The sequence below is a fragment of the Cydia pomonella genome, chromosome 1 (assembly GCF_033807575.1).
Source record: "Cydia pomonella isolate Wapato2018A chromosome 1, ilCydPomo1, whole genome shotgun sequence".
Classification (NCBI taxonomy): domain Eukaryota; kingdom Metazoa; phylum Arthropoda; class Insecta; order Lepidoptera; family Tortricidae; genus Cydia; species Cydia pomonella.
Window position 1 is genome coordinate 18,436,437 of NC_084703.1, and position 24,999 is coordinate 18,461,435.

General features: G+C 37.4%; 1 protein-coding gene across 2 annotated transcripts in view; it reads left to right on the forward strand.

The window, feature by feature from the left end:
• LOC133517506 (mucin-5AC-like) overlaps positions 1-24,474 on the forward strand; it is a 38,676-nt gene extending 14,202 nt beyond the window's left edge. For both annotated transcript variants that reach the window (XM_061850848.1, XM_061850842.1), the window contains exons 3-11: positions 12,730-13,671; positions 14,143-14,319; positions 14,403-15,049; positions 16,437-16,540; positions 17,374-17,486; positions 18,332-18,463; positions 18,840-19,002; positions 22,070-22,225; positions 23,035-24,474. In XM_061850848.1, coding sequence (XP_061706832.1) covers positions 12,730-13,671; positions 14,143-14,319; positions 14,403-15,049; positions 16,437-16,540; positions 17,374-17,486; positions 18,332-18,463; positions 18,840-19,002; positions 22,070-22,225; positions 23,035-23,253 — 2,653 coding nt within the window. In that variant the 3' untranslated portion in view covers positions 23,254-24,474. The remainder of the gene's footprint in view (positions 1-12,729; positions 13,672-14,142; positions 14,320-14,402; positions 15,050-16,436; positions 16,541-17,373; positions 17,487-18,331; positions 18,464-18,839; positions 19,003-22,069; positions 22,226-23,034) is intronic.
• The last annotated feature ends 525 nt before the right edge of the window (positions 24,475-24,999 follow it).

The following is a 24,999-nucleotide window of genomic DNA, read 5'->3' on the forward strand; positions in this document are numbered from 1 at the left end:
TCACTTCCACTCCTGGAGCATTTAGCTCTAACGACTCCTCTCTGGACGGCCAATGAAGACAAGCCAGAGCTGAGAGTCCTGCGGGTCCCCTTGGGGTCCACTCCGACCGACGAAGACACGCCGGAGACGGAGACCCTGACCGACTCTCGGGAGTACTCGGGTCCGTGGGGTCGTTACTCCCCAACAGCTCGCCACAAGCTGCCCTGCGGTATATTATTATTATTATTAATATTTATTTATGGTAAGTTTTTCAACGCGTTTACAATGTTTTCCCTTAGTTTAAGTTTATAAAGGCATTGTCATGAGCATTCTATAAAACTTGTTTACTTGTGTGCCGCATATGGCCGCACCTGGAAATTCTGTCCGATCTTTAAAGAAATTAAAAGAAATGAGCAAGAATAAAATTGCAGATACATAAAGAATTTTGAGGTGTGATTGGAGATGTGCGAGGGTGTACGACTGCACGTGTCGTAGTAGTGCCCGACCGCAGGCTCTCATCTACTGCCGGGTTTAGCTGATGCACACATGTGTCTCAACGGCAGCAGGCTCACTGGGTCGGAGCGAATTTCCCATTCGCTCTTCCCACGTCCGCTGGGACAAGTTTAGCTGGCTTTCTTCGACTCGTGCTATCACCGCACCACACTTTCTGAGATCAATTATTTTATGATGTTCTTTAAATCATTTCAATTGTACCTTAGGTTCCACTTTAAGGCATATTAGGCATTGTATATTTATCTATTACCTTTTTAACGGACTTCAAAAAAGGAGGAGCTATTGTGTTTGCTAACTCAGAACTCCGTCATTTGTAAACTGATTTGTTTTATTTTATTTAAATGTACATAGTTCTACATTGTTCCCATTTTTTAAAAAATTAGTTCTTATGATGCGATTCATGACGAATTGACATCTGAAATGTATTTTCATTAAGAAACAAAGCATTTGCATTCAATAAAGTTCCATTTGAATTGAGAACGAAACTTTTCAACAACACGTATGACGCTTGCCTTGGATACTTATTTGAAACATACCCGTAGTGCGATACCTTTTAGTGACAGGACCGTTTGGCCAGAAAGGAACGAGTGCTGCATAAACATAAAACTAAAATTGAAAATTAAAACTTAAAAAATAAAAAGACCAAAAAATTTAATATTATATGTGTTATGCGCGTTAGCAATTGAATTAAAAAGGGATGGGCATATACTAGTGTTACACATAATGATTTTTTTAAGTTAGAACTCGAAACGAAAGGGTGTGGTATCAGCACAACTCGCGATCGTTCAGTTGGCTTACCTTACCTACGCACACAGAGTTCCTGTTTACGAAACGTGTTCACCCGGCATTGTGGTAAAAGTTGATTTTCCGCTTGAGGAAGCATACCCATTCAGCAAGTATCAAGGTGTCTATCCATTACGTCGCCACCAACCCCTATTCTTGTAGGTACTTATTTGGTAATGTTCTATTTATTATAGTTCTTGGATAAAACTCATATGGCATTGCTGGGTTACATTTGGTATAGGTACTAGTTTATGAGTTATCCTTAAGTGAACAGTAATGCAATTCGTAATGTTAAACGGTACTACAGTTCGTCAACCTTACAGTTAGTAATCTACTGTATTACGGTCACGTAACAATTAACACCCGCGTCGTGATTAGAACTATAATAGGATAGTTGTAACGCCGGTTAACCTTTATAATATGCGGATTGGAACAGCTAAATACCAAAAAGAATTTAACAACCTCTATAACATTTAGAAATACTCAAATGAGTTACTAAATTAACCTTCAAACAGTCATTAACATATTTATAAATGTAAAGTTTTGGTCTCTAGTTATTTTGTCAAATGCCGACTGTGTCTGTTTACCCATTCGTACATTTCGAATTTTTACATTAAAATTAGGGCATAACGTAACACGTGCAGAATGAATTAGATCAGGTTTTGGGAATTTCCTATCATTTAACATTGTGACGGTTCATTTTCAGGTAACAGGTGGATTTTAATCTGTGCCAAGCGGCGGTTTTGTTTCATGTCATAAACTGCAGATTGCATTCAGTTGCATACCAAATTAGGCGTCTGTATACAAAAGTTACTCATTATAGTCTCATTATAGTGCTGAGATAGCCGAAACTAACGAAGTTGCGGCTCTTACTAAATCTTACGCACAATTACGCAGTGAGACATAGCCAATGTAACAATATTGTTTTGACGATATTTAGATCTACTTTTAGAAATAATCTTTAATTTAATTTTAATAATGCCCCATTCCCGTTATATATCGCACCTGTTACGTTCACCTGCACGTAACTACGTGTATGTATGCTGTTTTTGTTTTAATATTATATACAGTGTGTCCTTATCCATAGGACGAACCTTGAAATCCCACGTAGGGTTACTTCTCAGGAATGCTCTAAAGTTAAAATTTAACTTGCCCTGTTAGTATGTAAGTTTGTTAATTAGTGTGGGTTAAATCTTAAAAGCTAATTTTTACCCACTTCCCGAATGCAATATTATGGTACCATCGAGCTGATCTGATTATGAAGATAAATTAAATTAAATATTATAGGACATTATTACTTTATTACACAAATTGACTAAGTCCCACAGTAAGCTCAATAAGGCTTGTGTTGAGGGTACTTAGACAACGATATATATAATATATAGGTTTTAGGTTTAAAGCTCATTTATTCCCATTAAGAATTTTACAATTCACTTATTATGAGAACATAAATTAATTACTTAGTAATATATACATATTTATAAATACTTAAATACATAGAAAACACCCATGACTCAGGAACAAATATCCATGCTCATCACACGAATACATGCCCTTACCAGGATTTGAACCCGGGACCATCAGTTTCGTAGGCAGGGTCACTACCCATTAGGCCAAACCGGTTGTCAAAAAGATAGAAGGTGAAATAGCGTAAGCTAATGTTGTTTGGGGTTTTTAGAATTGTCTCGATGAGTATTAGTTACCTCTGTGGTAAGAAAAGTACAGTCATTGATAAAAGCCTGTACTAAAATAGAAATTTCGGCCAAGCACTAATAACAATATAATATAATTTGGAACAAAAGATAAAAAAATAAATTTTCAAACAAAAGTTATTTCTAATAATCGACAACCAAAAGAAACATACTGTATTAATCATTGGCAGTGTCTTTGACAATTTGTTCGAAAATGTTCGGCAATGATGATATTTATCAAAAGTCAGAATCTTAAGTGTCATAAATAAAATAGATAATCGAAAAGGTCGAAGAAGTTTTCATACTATTCTATGAAGATGTATTACCTCGGAGCTACTAACAGTACTAACCCATACAGATTGCTCCAAAACAAAAACTCATAATTTGTTAATTTCTTCGTAACCGCCACACCGGTTGGTAAGACACTTTGCATAATACGGGTTCTAATACCCTAATTTTAAATGTGCATTTTGGCTTTGTCCAATGGCCAGGGACACACTGTATACAACATTCATTACATTTCAGGCTAGTCATGCGTAAATTAACGGGCAATGATTTGTTACATTTTAGATAACGAACGTGTACAAATAAATAAACAAAAAAATTACTTGAACAGTATCGTATATTATTTATGTACTATTGAGGATACTGTTAATTGGCTATTTGTACACCTTTATTCAAAGATAATTTTGTTGGTTATACTTAAACTCTTTCGATAAGAATTTACATAATTTATTATACAAACAACATTGTTGATAGGAATGTATGTAGTGCCTATACAATCTATTATATAAGCAATTTTTAACTACTTCGGAACTACCACGTAGTAAAGCTTAGATTACTTGATTAATCTATGAATACCTAAAGTGTTACATTATATTAACTGAACTTATATTATATTATATAATTACAATAAATTATTATATATCAGTATCACATTAAGCCATTTGGTATATCGCATTTGAGTTCATGGATTGGATGTTAGTTTGTGTAGGTATCTAATATAATGTTAGCGTTCAATAGCCTCTACGATTATGATTCGAATTCGAACGAAGGACTTGATGTCCATTTGTGTAGATATTCCGCTAGCATCCCGCCGTCGCAGCGCGGTATGCGGCGCACGCGCCGTGCCAACACGAAATATAGCCACTACACCGCACTGCAAGAGAATTTTTATTACATCCTCTGATTCATAGGTCATTCTTACTTTTTATTCGAAAGTAAAAACAATGCAACGCACCTAGCGCGTCCAACAACTTTCTGTGACCACACATTACCTAATTGTACATAAATGTTCGGCATTATTTCGTGCAGCAAATCTTAATATTACCTTTATATCCCCACTCCAGCGACGCATCTTTGAAGTAATTTTCTCACAACGTCTGCATAATGACCAGTTACGTTAATATGTACTCTCCTACCTAACACGTTTATATTACGTACATTGTCTTACACACACAATAGGCTACTTGACCCTTTTTTAAAGTCGGTCGTATATTACAATGCAATTAACATTTAATTTCGATAATACTTGGTCTGGAAATGCGAAAGCTAATATGAGAGCTTTTAACTGAATAATATGGCATATATGGATGTTTGTCGTTGCTCGAAGTACAAATTAAAAAAAATACCTTCCACCCTAGGGTGGGAAATGCTATTATTCACCCGACTTTTAGCCCATGAAAGGTGAACTTTTTATAAATTACTATTAAACCTAAATAAGTAGACAAAGATGTTGTACAAAAGACATAAACGCGCGAGCACCCACCCGCCGTCTCCCGCTCTATGGAAGCGCGGCGGCATGTGATTAGTAATTTTTTTTATAGTTGACTACAGCGTATCGAAAGATTTTTTTTCTACTCTCATATCTTTAAAACCCTACCTTATAGTTGTCAAAACAAGTCTTTAGTCTACAGTGGCGGCGCGTCACAAATATTCGTAGGGAACGCGGAGCTAATTTTGATTTCCTTTTCTCCATGAACCGATCATGAAAGTACTCAACAGGCTGATATTAGACAAGCCGGTGGGAATCGAGTTCTTTGAACGATCCGCCACTGTTAGTCTATTCCCCAAAAACGCATTTTTGCATACACGCAGTATCTTTTTGGTACTTTTCGATACTTCGTGTAATGACCACTTAAAGAATATTGTATGAAATACAATGTTGCCAACCTTATTTTAAATGTCGTCTGTGACAAATAAGTGAACCATAGACAAGTTTTTTTTTAATTTCATTCATTCATTTTCCCGCCCGTACCCTACATTCTTTGTTACTTCTTGAATGAGGTTATTGGGTGGGTTATTGTGGTTGTCGAATAAAAACTTAACTTTTGTGTTAAATAACAGTGTGTCTTTCAAGTTAAAATGAATGAAGACGAAAACTTAGTGTTTACGCCTGAAGAAACATCAGTGATTGGCCCAAGAAGTCACAAATGCCTTCAAAATCGCGATAGATGAAATGAAAAGTATTTGTGAAATTTACAATTTTATTTCAAAGTAAGTGCTTTGTCGTAGAAAAAGTATTGTATGCAACGTTGTTTAACTGAGTCAAAAAATACTCGTGGCGTCTTTATTAACAATTTTCGGCTTCGCCTCAAATTGTTACTCACGCCACTCGCCTTTTTTGACCTCTCTTAAACAACGGTTGCATAAAATACTATTATAGTTGAGTTGGGAGCCCATACATGAAAAGTAATTATAGTTTGGTATACGAAATCTTAATTCAACCATTACAGTCGGCGAGTATGATAAATATATTAAAAAATCTTACTTTGACGAAAAACTATATTAGCCATGTTAGTCTATAGATTATCTGTTGTGGTACGACGTCATTCGGGTCGAAAACAACATTTGACATTTATCCATCGTTCATTGTGGTGGTAATGGTAATTTTTAATTTTCATTTAAAAATCATGACTTCCACTAGTTTACATGGTATACCTATTGCACTGTACTTACATAGAAGTCTTTACATTCAATTCCTCTGCTCGGTAGAGCAGAAACCTGGATCCAGCCCAAAAAAATTGCGACCATCAAGGTGTCGATTCTTGGTAAATTTGTGCTATCCGCCTTCACGAATCCAATATCCATGATTGTCTTTTTTCAATTAAACGGGAAAGCAATAACGTGGATATATGTGTTACAAATAGTAAAACGGTAACGATCACGAATATTACGATCACAAGATCACAACCTCAAAACTCAGAGACGTCACAGTCATAAATGCCAATGTCACAGCAAAGACTATATGACGAATTTTCCTCGTATAAGCACAGAATAAATAATAGTACTACCGTACAAAAATGACACTTCTTACAAAACCGAAGTTTGACAGCGATTCAGGGAAAAATCATGCTTCTCTCTAATGTATTGCACTATCCCTTTCAGCTATTTAGGTTTTTCAAAATTGAAGTCAATATCTTATCAGTGATTGAGCACGCAAAGGGACCTCAAGTTGTGCCAACCCTAATAATTGCTCAAAACAATGCTGAGCCGAACCGAGAATGGCCGAACGCTCTAGTGTATCTCCACGATTCTAAATATGAAGTTAGCTTCGAGTCCTATGACGTCACTACATGGTCGACAACGTTTTCAAAGTTTAAAAGAAATACCCAAAATCTACAAACATTGGTTTCTTAAGTCAAGTAATACAGTAATAGATTTGATATGAGTCTAGTAGCCTATTGCAGTTATTTTTTCTCATTTTTACTGTGTCAAGTTAGAATGAAGAATATATAAAATTCATGAAAACGTGAATTTTATAAGTATGCAGTCATCTAAGTAACTCCTTTTGTTGTCCGTTTGCATCGGTCTATGGATCTAGTCATAGTTGCCTGTACCTAAGTATTATTAAAGGAAATTAATATTCAAATCTCACATGCGCATGGCGTCAGAACAAGATATAACCATTTTTTGCCATAACAAGCGGATTAATGACGCAAATAAGTTTAATCTGTAAGAATAGCGGCGTATTCTGGTGGTGGCTCGACGCCGGCGCACGTTCACCCGCGACCTCGCGCTGGCTCCCCCGAGCGGACCTTGTGGCAGGACACTGTACAGTGTACAGTTATTGTCTCCAACCAATATCACCTTGATAGAAAGATAGAAGCAGGAAATATAACTACGCGGTCACGTATATGTATAGGATCTCGACCTGCCTTTTCTGTAAGTAGACGATGTGACCTTTGCGGCGGTTGGAATGAACCGGCAGTGAGCCGAACCGGCCTCATTTAACGAATACCCAATCATAACCACAGGTGCCAAAGTTTGGAGTTGGTGCTTACAGCTATACCGAACTTGCGTGACTGAGCCCAATAAATGCTTTACAATCGTATCTACTTACGAAAGTCACTTTATTAGGAAACCTTTCTCAATCTTTTTTTTGCCTTTTACGAACCTTGAACACTTTGCTAATCGGCATAATCAGACAATAATATTTCATGCACAACCATTTCTATAATAATCGTTAACTATTGGTGTTGCAACGCAATCAAATTATAATTTAATGCCAAAAATGTAGGTAGCTGCGTGTGATAAAATATAAAACATTGACGTACCTGTGTATTGATTATGTCGATTAATCTTTGACATGCGTGTGTGGTGTAGTGGCTACTTACCGCGACTTGACAAATATTTTAATGATAACTGGTTGATTGTATAATCTTAACACCCGGATAGAGAAATTATTCAGATCCGGGTTTCTCCGTGCAGCGCTAATAATATTTCATATAATGGATAATTACTGTTAATCGTTTCCAGATCAGTAATTGGTGATTACTTAATTAAGACTTCAAGTGAAACTAAGTTTATTTTTACCTTGAAATATAACAATTTTAAATAAACGGACAATCTTCTACATCCTTATTCTTACTAGTTCTCTCATAGGTAAGTAATACATAGAATGGGGACGATATAATAAATATATGTATAAACATTTTTTTAAAATTATAATATTTCATATATTATGTATTCAATGTAGGTAATAATTTATGGTAATGTATTATTAAAAATAAACTTTTTGAAATACGAATTACTCGACTTCTGATGTTCTCTTTAGGTTTTTAAATGCCACTTTTTTTGTCTTGTTTGACGTGATAACGTCTAATAAATTGATGAACACCAGAGTAGCATGCACGAAAAAGTGTCACGTTGTGGACAGATCCCCATGGTAACGTTGTGGACAGATTTCCATGGTAACATTACGGCCACGTCGTGGACAGATCTCCGTGGTAACTCCTTCTTTGTATTATACAAAATAATGATAATTCATCATTAATAAAATGCAATCTATGCAATTTTTCATCAATGTTTTCTTATGACGTTATCACGCAAAATTATCTTCCGTAAACCGACAAACAACCATTTTTTTTCTATAAGATAATATGTATATCCTAGTATACATTACGCGTAAATATTTTTCATAGACTATTTTCTTACAAGCAAAGGATAAAAACACATAGTTTTATTTTAGTATATAAGGTAACGGTGACAAATGTATGGTGTGTGTTAGTTACCTACTGAATCAAGGTGCCTTTCCTTATACCTGACCAACCTGGCTAAAATGATGTATGTATAAGTACATAGAGCAATTTAAAATCTCAGCTAATTGTACGTCTTATCACTGGCATATAATTTTTTAATAAATCCACTACCCAATTTTAGTTCCTGTGTGATAAGTCAATATCTTAGAAAATCATAGTAACGAGGGACAACTTGGACCTGAAGACCGACGAACAGAGGGTTTCTTTTTACAAAAAAAAAAAAATATTTCGCCCGTGTAGATCCCATTATTTTCTAGATAATAAATTGTTATTACGAGTTTTAGTACTGTTATACAAGTAATTGGCAAAGAATGAAGACGTTAATGTGCGTTAACGTAAATTTCGGTTATTAAGATTTGTTGATCTACTTCGCGGATATTTTGGACGGTAGGTAGTTTGGCAACGCCAGTAAAGTTACACCCAAACAATAATCTCAACTTAATCTGAAAATATTTTTCTATTTGCTATTTGAGTTTTGTCTGTAAAACTTGAAATTCTGTATCTGCGCCTTTCTTTAAAAAATGCCACTTAAAATTCTGCATGTGTTATTTCTACTCAGAATCACGAGATCTTTCTATCCTAATGGGATAAAAAAATGTCCCAGACCTTTTTCCTATTATGTTACCATTTCCCCATATACTTTGTATGGCAGTTACAAAAAGGAAAGTTTGAACAATTTATGGAAATTTATGGACACTTGATTTCTCCTAAGTATAAGAATGAAAAGGGCTCGCAATCCTGACTAGAAATAACACAAAAGTGGCAAAAAATAACAAAAAAAAGAAACGCTCAGATGCATTAGCTGCGGCAGTGAGTAGGTATCCACTAGCATAGTATCGTGTGAGAATAGTGTTCGGTCCTTGATCTACTGCCGCCTGTAAAATTGCTCCCACGGATAACAATCGACGTTTCTGCTCAAATACGTTCGATTACGGTGATGCTGGGCCTGACCCGCGCCGGTTGTTCAAATATTTTGATATCTTAAACCTGTTTCGTTTCATTATATCACGTCTAAGAATAAAATATGTATGTTCAACTTTAAAATTTTTGTCAATACGGATACGAACCTCTGGAGTTGCAAGCATACTTAGGCTACGAAGACTGCTTACCATCAGACGGGCCGTATGCTTGTTTGCCACCAACGTAATATAAAAAAGGTTAAAAGTTGACAAATTATTTTACTTGTTCGATTTTTTATGTTGTACCAAAATTATATACCTACCTACACAGTGCGAATGAAATGGAATACTATTCGCACTGTTGTAACATCAAATAAATATTATAAACGGTATTGAATTTTTTTGTAGGTATCTGGATACGCATCCTTACAGGCGCTACAAGTGTCAGGGAATGCTACGCAGGCGCTACGAGTTCGTAGAGGCAAATGCAAATGGGTTATTCAAAATTAAAATAGGTCGGTTACGTTACGTCCCAGCAATAACAATCCTACTGTTCCTATCCTTTTATTGCTTATTATAATCTTGACTTTTAGATTATAATAAGCAATAAAATCAGATATATTTAAACTGTTGGTTGTTAAATCAACGTTATGATTATGAATTCAAATAAACGAGAATGCGTATTGCCTACATTAAAACGACAATTAACCAAGTTGGTAACTTAATTAAGAAGCATAACGAGCTTAGCCTTGCGCCTACTGGCATTCGGAGCATTGGTCAATTAGTAGTTTAGAATTTGATTATTTACATTTAATTTACTTAAAATCTACATGCTTAAAAAATAATTCGTTGTTATTCTGATCTTAATATTTTATCTATATGATTTTATCTAAACCTGGTTTTCCATTGTTTTATATGTAGTAATAACAAAAAACTAAAGATTTTTAAGCAATAATATTTCCTATTTGTTTCCTGTCGGTGCTTGATTCTGAGAACGAATTGGGAATTAGAATGCACCATCCACCACCAACTACACCTCACAAGTCAAAATGTACCTAGCCACTCAAGCTGTTGGATGTGCTAGAGAAATTAGCGTACTACCGCTTTATTATTACTAGACTATTACTTATTTTGTGGTATTACATACATAGAAACAGACACATTAACAAGATTTATAACCACACTAACTCGCCCCTCCCCAATAGGGTATAAAGTGGGTTCAACGCGATACAAATTACTACTTAATTACAATATGAGTAATAAACAGGTTACCTTCGTTTTTACAAGCTTTTACTTAACTTGGCCCGTTAGTATGTATGTTTGTTAGTTAGTGTGGTAGTTAGATTTCCGATAGTGCTGAAAGTTCGCAAATTCGCATATGAAGGCATGGAGCTGATCTGATGATGGAAACAGGAGGTGGCCATGGGAACTATGTGACAAACAACTCAAACTTATTATGTTTGGGGTTGTTAGAATTGTCTCGATGAGTATTAGTTGCCTGTGGAAAAACATTAAAAAGGCATGTAATGGATTTAATACTTACACTCATGACTATTAAGCACTTCTGGCTTAAGTGTACGGCTTTAAAACCAGACGTCGTGATTGTCGTGATTGAGAGACGTACATAATGCTGTTGGACTTATAAAAAACTAAGACTTATACAATAAGTACTATAGTAATGTTTACAGAGATCAAAAGCTTGCCTTCGATGCTCTAGTACTGTGTGTAGAACTTCGTAAAACGTTTGTGATGAATTGATACCTGTGTCAGTAGAAGTCCGATCACATAGCCTTGCGATCGGTGCGACCTTACATCCAGTGAAATTGAAACTCTTGGAACCGGTATCGCATGTACCGGTCCGGTTGCACCGGCGGTATAATTACTATCAACTATCGAGCTCATTTTAATACCTATTTTCTAGACTGTTGATTAAATTAAATATGGGTCATAAGCATAACACTCCCACAAATCACGTTACACCTCTGGGTAAATGAATACATGCATATAGTGAATAAAATATATTTCGAATTTAATCAATATTCAAAATATATTCAAGTATGTTTATAGAAAAATGGTATCAATATCGCGCCCATCACTGGCGTATGCCGTATCCCACCCTCAGTTCCGCGTACCGCTGCATGACTTTGTAGCAAAATTACGCGGAAGCAATTTCTTCCGACTTCAATAATTGGATTTATAATCCTTGTGAGCGCGATATGGATCATCGCTGTTTAATTTTTACTTAATAAACATAGGCATCGATGTACTTATTATATAGTATTACTTATAACTGGACCATTTACAACATTATGGACATTTTAACCGCCGTAGTCTGATATATAGATATAAGACATACAATATCCAGCTTATTTCGCCGCAGTATGATAAAGTGATAAATAAGACAAAATTTCGTGTAACTAAGTACCGGCGGAGCACGCGCGATGAAAAATTCTAAGCGGTTAAAAGGTTAAAGACATTTTTTTGGGTGTAGGTACCTATAAAAAAATGTGTTGAAAATGTTGGAAGTTTTCGTCTAGAGGTTCAAATTTACATACTTGTTTATTATTATGGAATATGGTGGAATATACTGGGTCACATCGGAAATTGTCGAAATCTAAAATGTTTTAATTTTAGGAGTCGGAAGTGCTAAAGAGGCATGTAAGCATTTTATTTTTACAACTCGAGGTTAATAAACAAATAACTATCGCAAACCCGCCGTAACGTGTAATTCCATACATCGCGTGAGAATCTCTATAGGCGAAAGTGTTAGCGATGTCACATTACCTCATCGATTTGCACTTGTGTGGAATTAGTATTCGTAATAAACACCCACGCTCCGATTTTCGCTAACATTTCTCACGACCACATCACTTATTTCCAACAGTGTATTGCAATGTTCGACTTTAGTCAACTAGACTCATAAGGTTTCTCAGTATTTCTTTGCGTACTTTATTGCAACTGCATGTCAGATATTTTATTTATACGTATGTAGGTATACGCAAATGTGCCGAAACGTTACAAAATAACTTAGACATTTAGTTGTTTCGCGCATACGTACGTAAGCAGTACATAAATTACATCGTGGACTCCAGCGCACTTGACATATCTGTTGGAATGCTAGCGAAATCGCGCCAAGCGCCGGGACCGGAGTGATGAAATGTGGATGACTCATTCTTTGTGTCGAGGCGTGAGGCTGCGCGGCTGTTAAGGCGCAACAGCCAGATGTCATCTTGCTGACTCATAAATTGTTGGATCTTATCGCTAGAACATTACTTTCCCATGGTATCTATCTATTTTATAATGTTTCCGTTTGTGTTGTTACAGATGTTTGCTAGTCTGCACGGTCTACCAAGCTATTGCTGAGGTACAGATAATTACCGAGCCTCGACAAGGGGAAGAATATGTTTTAGTCAGCGCGGGTCAACAAGGCCCAATACGAAATTTTGAGAGCTCGCATAAGATTCCTGAAAAACATCCATCACATCGAAATTTTAGACCAGAAGATGATACGAGTAATAAAAAAATTGTCAATGGCAAAATTGGCGGGAAACACGCCTCAGAAGGTATCGTGTCAATCGAAGAAGATAAAAGAGTAATACTTAAGAAAGTTCAGAAAGGTAAAATAGCTGAATCAATAGAGATCGATATCCCGGTATCTAAAATAGAAGATATCAAAATTAAAGAGAATGTCAAAAATGAAGATACTAACCCAAAAATGAAAATAGAATTAGAAGCCATGTCTGAATCCGGGAAGTTAAGTGACAAATCCCATACAACAACGCAAAAACCTATTTTAACTACTGCACCTCCTGCTGTGAAGAAGACTTACGATTATATTCCTATCAATTTCGATACCATAGATGACATAAACAGTGGTTTGTTGTCATCAAATGTAAAATTAGAACCTGCGGGTTCAGAGCAAAAACAACACTCTCGCATCCAAGTCAAAAAGGGACCAAATGGGCAGGATTATGAATATGAATACATTTACTACTATTACGACGAAGAAGACGAAAACAAAACCTCTTCAACTACAGCCGCGCCTATTCACAATTCGCACGATGGTCCTCAAAAAGCAGATGCTGACAACCAAATAGGCAAAGAAACCAAGGCTAAGAGCAAGTACAGTTCTATAGACAGGTCTGGTGCAACAACTGTAGCTACATCTGATAACCAAAATGAGGTTCTGCCAGCTTCCGGAAGAGGCCGACAGCGAGGACGCACGATTGCACCTGCACCAGTTGAAGAGGAAATTGAAGAAGACAGGTAAAGAAATAAACAATATATTAGAACATTACAGTACTTCGTCATATACAGGGCGTAACAAAAATAGTGGAGATCCGTTTACGGGCATTATCGGCATCGTATTCTAATTAAGGAAAAGGACAGTCAGATGCACAGAGAGGTGAACCCCCTGCATAGACTGATTGTATGCAGGGGGGATCGCGTTTCTCTGCATCTGACTGTACATAGAATACTTACTACTGTTATTTGACGGGATTTTTTTCTATGGGGCAGGTCGTCGAAGTCGGCCAACCCTCCATTCAAAGGCCAAAAATTTTTCGCATCAAATAATTTTTCTTTTACTTTTTCCTAATCAGAACACGATACTGAATATGCCCTTAAACGGATTCCCACTACCTTTGCTAGATCTTGTATTACCAGTAGTTACTTCGCCATATATTACGAGTACTTTTATTGTTATTTGGCTGACGCAATGTTCTTTAACACTTGCAGATTACCATCGAGCACACGTTTCCCACCTCGCGGACGCAACTTGACGCCTGCCAGTTCAACCACTTACGTCCCAGAGATTTCCTCAGAAACAGCCAGGCAGCGAGGCCGGCCGCAGATCGACAACGTTGCTGACGAGTCTATTGGTCAAACGAGGAGCAGGACCCGAGCGCATATAAGGTATGCGCCTTGCTTCCAAAATATGTTTTCTACATTATAATATAATAGCTACATCTTAAATGTTTTTATTATTGATTTTTCAGGCGGCCCAGCTCAGAGCTCGTTGATTTAGACAGCTTTAAGACAAACTCCGGAGACATTCCCTCTCAATACAAAGAGCCACCGACGAGGTATTCCTCCGAAAGTAAAACGTCTACTGAAATACCTGATGGTGTACCTACCAAAGACCCCTCGCATGCCAAAGATTCAGTAAGGGAAGGGCACAGTTTGTCAAGCGGAATTAGATTCCAAGAAATAATCGACGACTCGAAACTTCCCGCGGACTACAAACAAACTACCCCATATGAACAGGACACCACGGAATATACAACGATGACTGCAATGGAGAAGGTCGCTCTGGACCTATATGCTTATTTAGCTGGTGAAAACTTGAACAACGATGTCAACCCAACCGTTGACGATCTCGGTTTTGAGGGTACCACCGTCGCTGACGATGAGTCATCCACAACAGAGGCTCTCAGCACCACTGAAGAAGCGACAACCTCCACAACAACTACGACCACCACGACCACAACCACCACGACCACCACGACTACTCCGGCACCAACCACAACGGCCGCGCCGACAAGGCCTTCCCGTTTCAAGGGCCGACCCGGTGCCCGCGCGCGTGTCTCCACTACATCCAGCACGCCCACCGAAGCTCCCCAAGAATCTTCTACAAGAGCTAGAGGTAAAGATTCAGCTATATATTATGTATGTATACTAAGTCGATGTGGTAGAAGAAGCTCTTAGATAGCTGTTTCCTCTAAGGAAGTTAAGTTACACTTATGACAAGTGAACAAGTGCAGCGTCCAAACCAGACATCACGGATTTCAAGCCTAACGCCTAATAATGATTTTATCGTGACTTATGTACGAAATAACATTTATATATTTGGGTACCAATTGCTTTTCGTTGACAAAACATCATATACCTGCATAATATCTGCAGAATAAATTCAAAGGTGCTATGTTAAGTCTCTAATTCAGGTTAAGCTCACTTGGGGACTATACTCCGACAGCAAACCGTCTAGCACAATGAGAAGAGGCCTGTGACCAGCAGTGGGACATACATATATACTGGTTATGATTATAAATATATAAGTGCTGTTGCGATGCCATTTTGCTTTTTTTTTGCTATGCGACTGTTTGATTTGCCACGCTAATGTCAGTAAATGCTAAATATTTAATACGCATCTTGTTTTAAACTAGCATGCATGCTACTATAAAAGTAGTGTGAAAGTAATCAGTGGGTACTAAGTAAAAGGGTTATTATTGACTTCACCATTTGGTCATGAATAAATATGATTTGATATTATGATTGTTTGAAATCAGGATAAAAAAACATATAATATTATGAAAACCTAAGTCAAATCAAATGCAAACAGACAGTTTGTTATATATTTAGTATGATATTTCCAATTCTTAAGAAACCAGACGGCTGAACAACCGGGGACGGCTGCAGAAGACGCCCAACTTCACAAGTGCCGCAAATATGCATTTTTAAAAAACAATTACATATTTGCAGCACTTGCAGTTGAAACCTTTGGGCCGTGGTCATCGGACACCAAACAAGTCGTGAAAGAAATTTCTCACAAACTTGTGTGGGTGTCCGGCGACCTTCGTGCGGGGGAATATTTCGCTCAGCGGCTAAGTCTGGCAATTCAACGGGGAAATGCAGCAAGCGTTCTGGGGACGATGCCCCAGGCAACTCTAATGTAATCCAATTTAATATACCTAATCTTTACTCAGATTGTAAATAAACAAAATACATTTTACAAATAGGTATGATAATTGAAATGGGTAATTTCGAGTAACAACTTTATTTTATTTTATTAAAATATATAAGTAATGCAATTAACAATTTTAAGCCTTTTCATTATTTTTCTAAAAACTGTCTTTGGGAGTAGGTTTTTTTTTTTAAATTCGGGTTTGTATGTTTCGATGTTTTATATTATAAGGCTTCAGTAGCAACTGAAATAAATACACTAAAGAAGTTTAAAGTTACAAAGTAACCCGTTTGCATGGTGTTTCATATATAACAATTGTAAAATAACAGGGCATGTGAATTGTCACCAGGCCGGTTCAGCAAGCCAGGCGGCGTGCGCAAGACTACCGCTGCAGCAGTCGAAGCATCTACGCCTGCGTCTGCCCCTGTAGAGAAGTCTGTGTCGCAGCCCAAGGTACTGTGAACAAAAATATTGTTACATTAATACCACATTTATTCTAGCAATACTGATACCTCATTGTAATATTGTATATGTTTTCTTCGCACTTACTAAGAAATGCCTGAGCGAACAATGCGCAGCGAATGGAATTTATGTTGATTTTCATATTTTTTATCTCTTAGCGAAACTATCTCACTGACGTTGGCCGATTTAGTTTGCATCATGCCTAATCTAATGGAACGGCCAGCGCTGACAGGTTTTTAGTCTAGGTACTAGAAAACTATTTGTAGTCCTAACACTGAAAGTTCTAACCGACTCCTGATTTTTAGAGAGGTGTGTGTTATGTCACGTTATGTATAGTTTTATCGCAACCTGATTTTTATCAACTATTAGTTATTCAGGTTGTATATGTTATTTGTGTATGATAATTAGAAAGTGTAGTTTTTCCAAACTAATAAAGATATACTTTAAGGTTTGGAATAGAGGCCCGCTCACAGACTCTTAAGATTATGAAGTAAATTTATTGAGTAGGTAATGTTATAAAGGCCCAGTGGCGATTTATTTGAACAGTAAATTACATTAATATCTACCTATAAGATTTACCTTAAACAAACGTATAGAAGTCGCTATGGTATTATTTACTATAGCTACTTTACTTACAGGATTTTACTGATAGGTCTACTCCCCACCTCGTACTCATAACTCATTCAACAATGTTTATCGTATTGTTTGGCAGCACATTCCAAATTCAAAATGCTTGTTTTAGAGATGACCCAATTCACCAAAGCGGTAATTTTCCAATAAGTATACCTATTGTGTGGGTAAACAATGTTTATGAATTGTTGCAGGCGTTTGGTCGACGCGGCTTGTTCGCGGGTCGCAACCGGCCGAGCTCCACGACCGCGGCCCCCGCGTCCGAGGACGGCAGCAGCTCGCCCGCCAGCGACACTCCTGCGCCGAGGTAAGGGTTGCACAAATATACTAATTCAGGACTGTCTTTTCCAATCGACTTATTTCCACCATACAATTTTTTCGGAAAATTGAGCAAAACATAAATCAACGGTTTTTATTTCGTAATTATTATTGTATTTTCGATATTCTACTAACGTTAGTTGACATGAATGCTAGGGCATTGCATGCATTTCTTTATCTGTCTAATAATTATTTAAATTACTATACAATTTTAGAATTAAGCCTTTGTTAAGATATACCTACACTTTTTTGACGATTCAATTGGATATAATAAACCTTTATACTAAATTAACATGTTTAAAAGTAATTGTTACGTAAGTAGGTACTGAGTCAGAAGATAACCAAAGTGCAATAACAATATTGCCCAAGGAATTTTTAAGGAGACTTTGTAGAACTTTAATCTTAATTAAAATGCGATAGTTTATGTTATAAGCAGACCTCAATTTCTAGTAAAAATAAATAAAAAATAAGTTGAAAAGACACTCATTAATTAACAACTAAAACCTGGATTCAGTTGAAAATATAGGTACCTACTGATAAAAAAATAATAGCCTTACATTAAAAGAAACGCGTGCTTGGCCTTTGTTACTTGTTGGCCGCCGAACTATTGCAGCGAACGTCGAAAATCGTTATTGTTTGAAGATTCCTCGAGCAATTTTCAATCAAAAGTGTCCATATTCTATAAAGCAAGCCTAAGGAATCTTATTTTATTTCCCGTGATATGTTGTGTGATGTTAAGATGTTAAAACCTGTTAATCGATAACGAGAAATATGGAATAGCACGAAGGTGGTTCACCAAATGAACATAATTTAACTCGTTTCATAATTTCGTAGACCCCGCCTTCGCCCGAACTTGAGGAGGCCCATCAGCTCTACTACCAGCAGCGCAGCTCCCGCTGAAGACAGCACGGCTCCTGCCGCCAGCGAGTCGGCAGAGACCACCGTCGCTCCCAGCAGAACCATTGGGTAAGTGATACAGAGGTCTCCACCACATCCTGAGATAGCGCAAATGCTCAACTAATGCGCCCATCATTAATACTGTATGCCGCCTACGGTTAAAGTATTCAATGAGTGACACGGAAGCTACATTCTTTTGAGTATTTTATGGAAGACACTATTCTCGTGATCAACTAGTTGATGGAGTCCACCCAGGCTCCAAGCCATGAACAAGGTAGCGGAATAATGTGTGAGCAAAAATCTATCCATGAAACGCACTATCTCGCTGCTCCGCTACCTTAGTAAACTTAAACAGGCAGGTTAGGTGCAATTTATTAAGCGAGTATGCAATTTTGCGGCTCAGTGCAACATGTCATACGAATACATGAACATTTTTGTCTTACAGCCGCGGCCGGCCTGGACTGCGGCCCGCGTCCCTGCGGCCTGGACCAAGACTGAACCTGCGCGCCAACCCGCGCCCACGGCCCGGTGCGGCTACCGAGGCACCCGTTGATGCACCCACGGAGACCTCCGCGCCTGATGCACCGCCCACCGATTCCGATGCTGAGGTTTGTTATTTATTTGTTATTTGCTAAATTCTGCTTTATAAAGACAGGTTAAGAGGCCGTTATCGATTTTAGTCGCAAAAATTTCAAATGGATAGATGTAGTTGATACTATTGTACACCGTTTCTATTAGCACGTCTTGCTACCTTTCATTTGAATTATTTTTGAAAACAGACTCACTTAGGTAATTATTAATGATTTTTTTTCTGATTACCGTTTAGGTAAACGCGAGTAAGGCACTGATTTTAAAGCTCTTAAATGGAAATTTCACAAAGTTTTGACTGGTAAAAAGAGTAATTTTGTATTACACATTTTTGTTATTATAAATTAGAAAGAAGTATAAATGAAAGTTGACGAACTCAATTTTCTCCAGAAATTACTTTACAACAAGTGTAATTTTTTTGAAAATCAACATAATTTTAACGTAATTTTGATACTTAAACAATCTACAACCATATTTCTTTGTTGTTTTTTTTAACTGTCCTTTCTCGTCACATATTTCCAGGGACGCACGCTTGCTACCTTATTATTAAAAGGCAAGATGAGAAGACGTACTAATATAAAACAATACTTGTTATTTAGATATTACGTAACAACAGGTGTACAATTTCAACGATTAAATCTTTCAATTTTAGATTTTTACTCTAAAATCGTTACCGGGCTCTTAATACTACGTTACCAACTATGCCGTTAAAAATCAACAACTATGTTTAAGTTATGAACATTTTCAGGCATTGAAAGCCCTTAGATTCTTACAGCAGCACATCTATCTCATCGCAATTCAAAAAGTTAACTGTTTCGACGATGGCAGAAACTTCTGATATTCGCTACATACACGAATGTCACGCAAGGTTGCGTGACATTCGCAAATCTAGGCGAAAACGTGAATTCACTACATCTTATAAAATAACTCCAAAACTCAAAACTACTGAACGGGTTTTCACGCGGTTTTATTTTATAAGAAGCGGTGGTGGCCGTGTGGATATGACGCCCGACTTTCAATCCGGAGGTCGCGGGTTCAAATCCTGGCTCGTACCAATGAGTTTTTCGAAACTTATGTACGAAATATCATTTGATATTTACCACTAGCTTTTCGGTGAAGGTAAACATCGTGAGGAAACCTGCATACATCTGCGAAGAAATTCAAAGGTGTATGTGAAGTCCTCAATCCGCATTGGGCTAGCGTGGGGACTATAGCCCGAGCCCTCTCGCCCATGAGAGGAGGCCTGTGCCCAGCAGTGGGACTTATATAGGCTGAATTATTAATAATTATTATTATTTTATTTTATTTTAGTATATGTAAAACTAACAGCGCTATATATATCTAGAACTTACAATAGAATTACAGAGCCAATTACAGGTTCACACTTATAGAAATATAATAAATGATAAAAAGTAGTCGTCCTGTGTCACCGCCTCAATTCGGGCAGGCTGAAAACCAGCGCTGAAACTGCGCCGTAAAGGCGGGGCTTTCAGTACATAGCTAGACTGTCCAATTGTCACATAAGCAGATGTAATTGGATCTTAATTTTACACAATTTCTAATAAGTAGCTTAAGTGTGTAAAAATAATTGTAATTTAACCATGTTGTGACAATAAATTATTTATTTATCTATATCTATATATATATATATATATATATATATATATATATATATATGATCGATTTTATAAAAATAAATTAAAAAAGAAAAAATTAGAAGAATCCTATAAGTACATATTTTAAACTAATTTGTTATGGTTTTATGTAATTGGTTGAAATTTGCTGATGATAACGGAAAAAATCACGCTGTCTAGGAGCTTTAATCGAAAATGCTGCCTAATCCGTTTGAGTTATAACAACACAATGTATGGTGGGGTTGTCTCTATTTCAATGGTGTATAGTATAGTGTATCTCTCAGGGATAACTTTCTATACCTATTCTTAATTTCTAGAAAAAGATAACAAAATATGTAATGTATTTTCAAAGCTTTTTAGCCGGATACAGTATTAATCATTATCAAAGTAAATACGTTAATTATATTTAGCATGTCATACAAATTACAATAGTCCCGTACACCACACCAAATGAATATCTCAGGAGTTATCCTGAATTAAAAATTCCGGGTCTCTATTGTTTCCCATTTCGAGTAAAGTAAATGTTCTTCTTCTTCCTCGCGTTGTTCCGGCATTTTGCCACGGCTCATGGGAGCCTGGGGTCCGCTTGACAGCTAATCCCAAGATTTGGCGTACGCATAAAGCTACTGCCATCTGACCTTCCAACCCAGAGGGTAAACTAGGCCTGGTTGGGATTAGTCCGGTTTCCTCACGATGTTATCCTTCACCGAAAAGCGACTGGTAAATATGAAATGATATTTTGTACATAAGCTCCGAAAAACTCATTGGTACGAGCCGGGTTTGAATCCGCGACCTCCGGATTACAAGTCGCACGCTCTCACCGCTAGGCCACCAGCGCCTTTTTTTACTTGTACAAAACTATACGAAATGTTAAAGACGCTAAACCTTCGTCAGTGCCACTTTCTTCCACCGCGTTCGCTGCGATCGCTTTACTATACCTCCACCATGCACTTTTCACGTAGCCAATAGACTATAACGTCAACACATAGGTAATACACAATCAATAACAATTATTACAATCGAGGCACACAGGCGATCCAACGGCGTGACTATATTGCAACGCCTGTTTCGGTGTAGGATTATATACGTTCAGCGCGCGCTAGTCCTCTATGGCAGACGCGGAACTTGCACCTTACAAAAGCTGAGATACACGTAGACTGTCGTGTTATCTACGGCGCCTATGAGATTACTCATAATCTATCACATGCGCGCAACCTTTGTTGCCTTGACCTCTGGCATCTAGTCACGGCCTGAACCCTCAGTCGATTTCACATTGTGATTTAAGTCTGCTAATTACTCTGTTACTAACATGCAAATTACATATCAAAATAAAATGTGCAGATTGATCAATTCTAAAGGTTACGATTAATGTAACAGTTTCAGGGTTTAAGATTTAGGTACTGATCATAATGGTGTGTTTTTGAGCCCTTAATAAGAAGCATTTTGATTGCAGGGTTCATCGCCGACGCCAGCTCCCGAGGCGCCGCGCGGCGGCCTTCGCGTCCGCAATCGGCTGACAGTACAGCCGTCGCCCAAGCCGCGAGTGGCCCCCACGCCGCTGCCCCGCCGGCCCAACCCGCTGCTCAAGAGGAAGCTACCATCTACTGAGGTTATAAACAATCAACCAATTATTAATAATCAATTTCCGTAAGCGGAAACATTTCCTGACATTTGATTGCAATGTGTTCGTAAATAAGATTACTCAAATATTGTTGCAACGATAATATTTACAACTAGAACAAAATAGTATGTTACGGTGATGATAAAAAGATACTTTTGCATAGAATTCGTTGCGAATTGCGTTTGTACCCGATCGGCGGCTCGGTAGGAGTGCCAGTGCATTGTAATTACCTAATTAAATGACCTCACCAGTTTGTCCGTCTAAAACTACGACTCAACTAGCAATCATAAAGTATTAATTTAAATATATTAATACTATATTTTGCTTTTGTTATTTTGTAACATAGCTAAAGCACACAAAGCCGAGTTTTGCCGGTTAAAAAATAGGTCGCGAAGTGCGTAGTTTGTAGTCAGTCAAAAATTAAAAACATTGCAGTCTCGATTTCGGAACTGCAATATTGCATACAAATTCCATTATTTGTCGAGTTCTTAACCTTTTAAAACTTGTAATGGCCGTATCAAATAAAGGCATATCTTATCTTATACCTTTAAACGGGAATTCTTGTATATACATACGAGTATATAGGTCTTATCTCCGGGAAAACGCGCATTTTTGAGTTTTTATATGTTTGTTCCCAGATATTGTAAAAATGTACTATTATTATGCTTATGAATAATTACTGCAACGTCATGTTTAATTTGAGTCACAATATCTGTCGCAGTACGGTTCTTATGTACCTATTGTACGAATCCGGAAATTTAAACATCTCTATAAAATTTGGCAACTCCTATCAACAGGCAACCACGGAAGCGGCGAAGAAAGCTGAAGAGGAAGTAACAGAGGAAAGTAACGTCAGTGGCGAGAAGAGCGAGGCGGAGACGGAGGCCGCGCCCGCGGAGACCACGCCGGCGCCTCCGTTGCGCGGGCTCGACGCGCTGTTCGCGCGGCGCCGCGCCGCCGGCGGCATCGGCGCGCGCCCCGCCCGGCCCGCGCGCGACGCCAGGCGCACCGCCTAGCGCGACCAATGACAAGCCCTTACAACAACTTCACTCACATACAATGACGCTAACTCTAAAGTCCACGCGTTCACCACTACACCTGCAACTCGTAAAAATCCACGACACCACGCTCAACTACTGAGTTCGACCGACGGAGTTTTTCGTAAGCGATAAGCCCAAATAAAACAACAACTAGCTACGGACAATTATTCCTTTCGAGATTTTTCATACTTCGCCTGTTTGGGTCATTGTATGTGCAGGTCGTACCTATTATAATTCATTCGGTGCGAATTGTCATTACTTTTAGTCAATTTCATACCCAAATGGTAGTGATGTTTCCACGCCAACGTACTAAGTAGGTACTTTAAATCTCATTCCTAGCATATTTAGATTTTAAAAATTCTTAGCCGACTAATATCTTCAAGTGTAATTAGATGAAACCTATGTTCCCGAGAAATGGAGCGAAACCGGGAGTCTTTATTTCCATAACCCTATTTATACGTGTTATGTACATATTAGAGTTAATTTTGTTACGAAAAATAAGCGGGTTCTAAAGTCTGCTTAATACCATCCTAGGGTGTCCCGAGAAGCCTGTGTATCGACGACTATTTCATCCTAGTAATAAGTAGTAATAGATTCAACCGTGTTGTTCAGCTTTCTTTCTGCCCCGATAGCCGTTACATATTATTGCGCTTTATCTTCTACACTATCTTCTAATTCGACTAAATTGCATAGGGTAGTTCATATTGCGGCAAAAAAAAAGTTTATAGGGGAGCCCAGGTTATATTGGTTAAGTACTGCAGCCTAAAGTATGAAAACTAGGCTTAGTTAAATACTTGAAAGTAGTTCCTTCATTTGAACACGTATTTCAACAGCGCACAACACACTTCCATTATATCTAAATAATATCGTATCAAATTCAAAATGTCACAGTAAGGATAAGTTGTAACTACCTATCATTCGAAAATAATTAAAGAAGACATTAAAAGTGTTTGGAAAGCGAAACAATTACACGAAGAAAACAATGAATTTAAATAATTGACTCTTAAAAATTATACTCATTTAGTCTTTATTTATAGGTATAGTTAAGAAAGTTTTGTAATAATCGTTGATAATGAATCACCAGCAAGCGTCGAACGACATCGATGTAATTAAAGCGTCTGAAGCACTGATAGCGAGTGCCATCGTGATATGTTTTATATATTTCGTAAGTGTGATAATAAACTTAATATAATACAATACTGGCAGTTTTATTGATTCCGCTAATAGTTACACCGGTCGCGTAAGACACCCTTAAAATATATTTCTTTGTATGAATGCCGAAATCATAAAACCTACAGCAAAAAAGCGCCAATTAATAATATCCTAAATTGAAAACCTCATTTTCTAGGTACATACATTTTGTTGATTTAGTAGCGTTACTGTTTTGTAAGTAAGTGATTTCTATCTGCGATACCTATGCCTCTAAAATAGTTTGCGAGATTATCTTCTCTTAGGTATTATTATCTAAGAATATTTCATTAGCAAACCAAAATCAATTTTTTTACACCTCTGTTTCAAATTTTTTATGAATACTCATGTGATAGCAATAGCAAGGTTCACGCCATCAAAGATACATAGTTTGGGTAATATGGAAGGCGGAGATAGTAACTCTGATTGTCAAAAGTTGACGTTTGACAATTCAGCGACCGCAATACATATGGCTCAGACTTTACCCCTCTATTACAATCAATTATCTTTGATGGCATAGTACAATTATTTGTG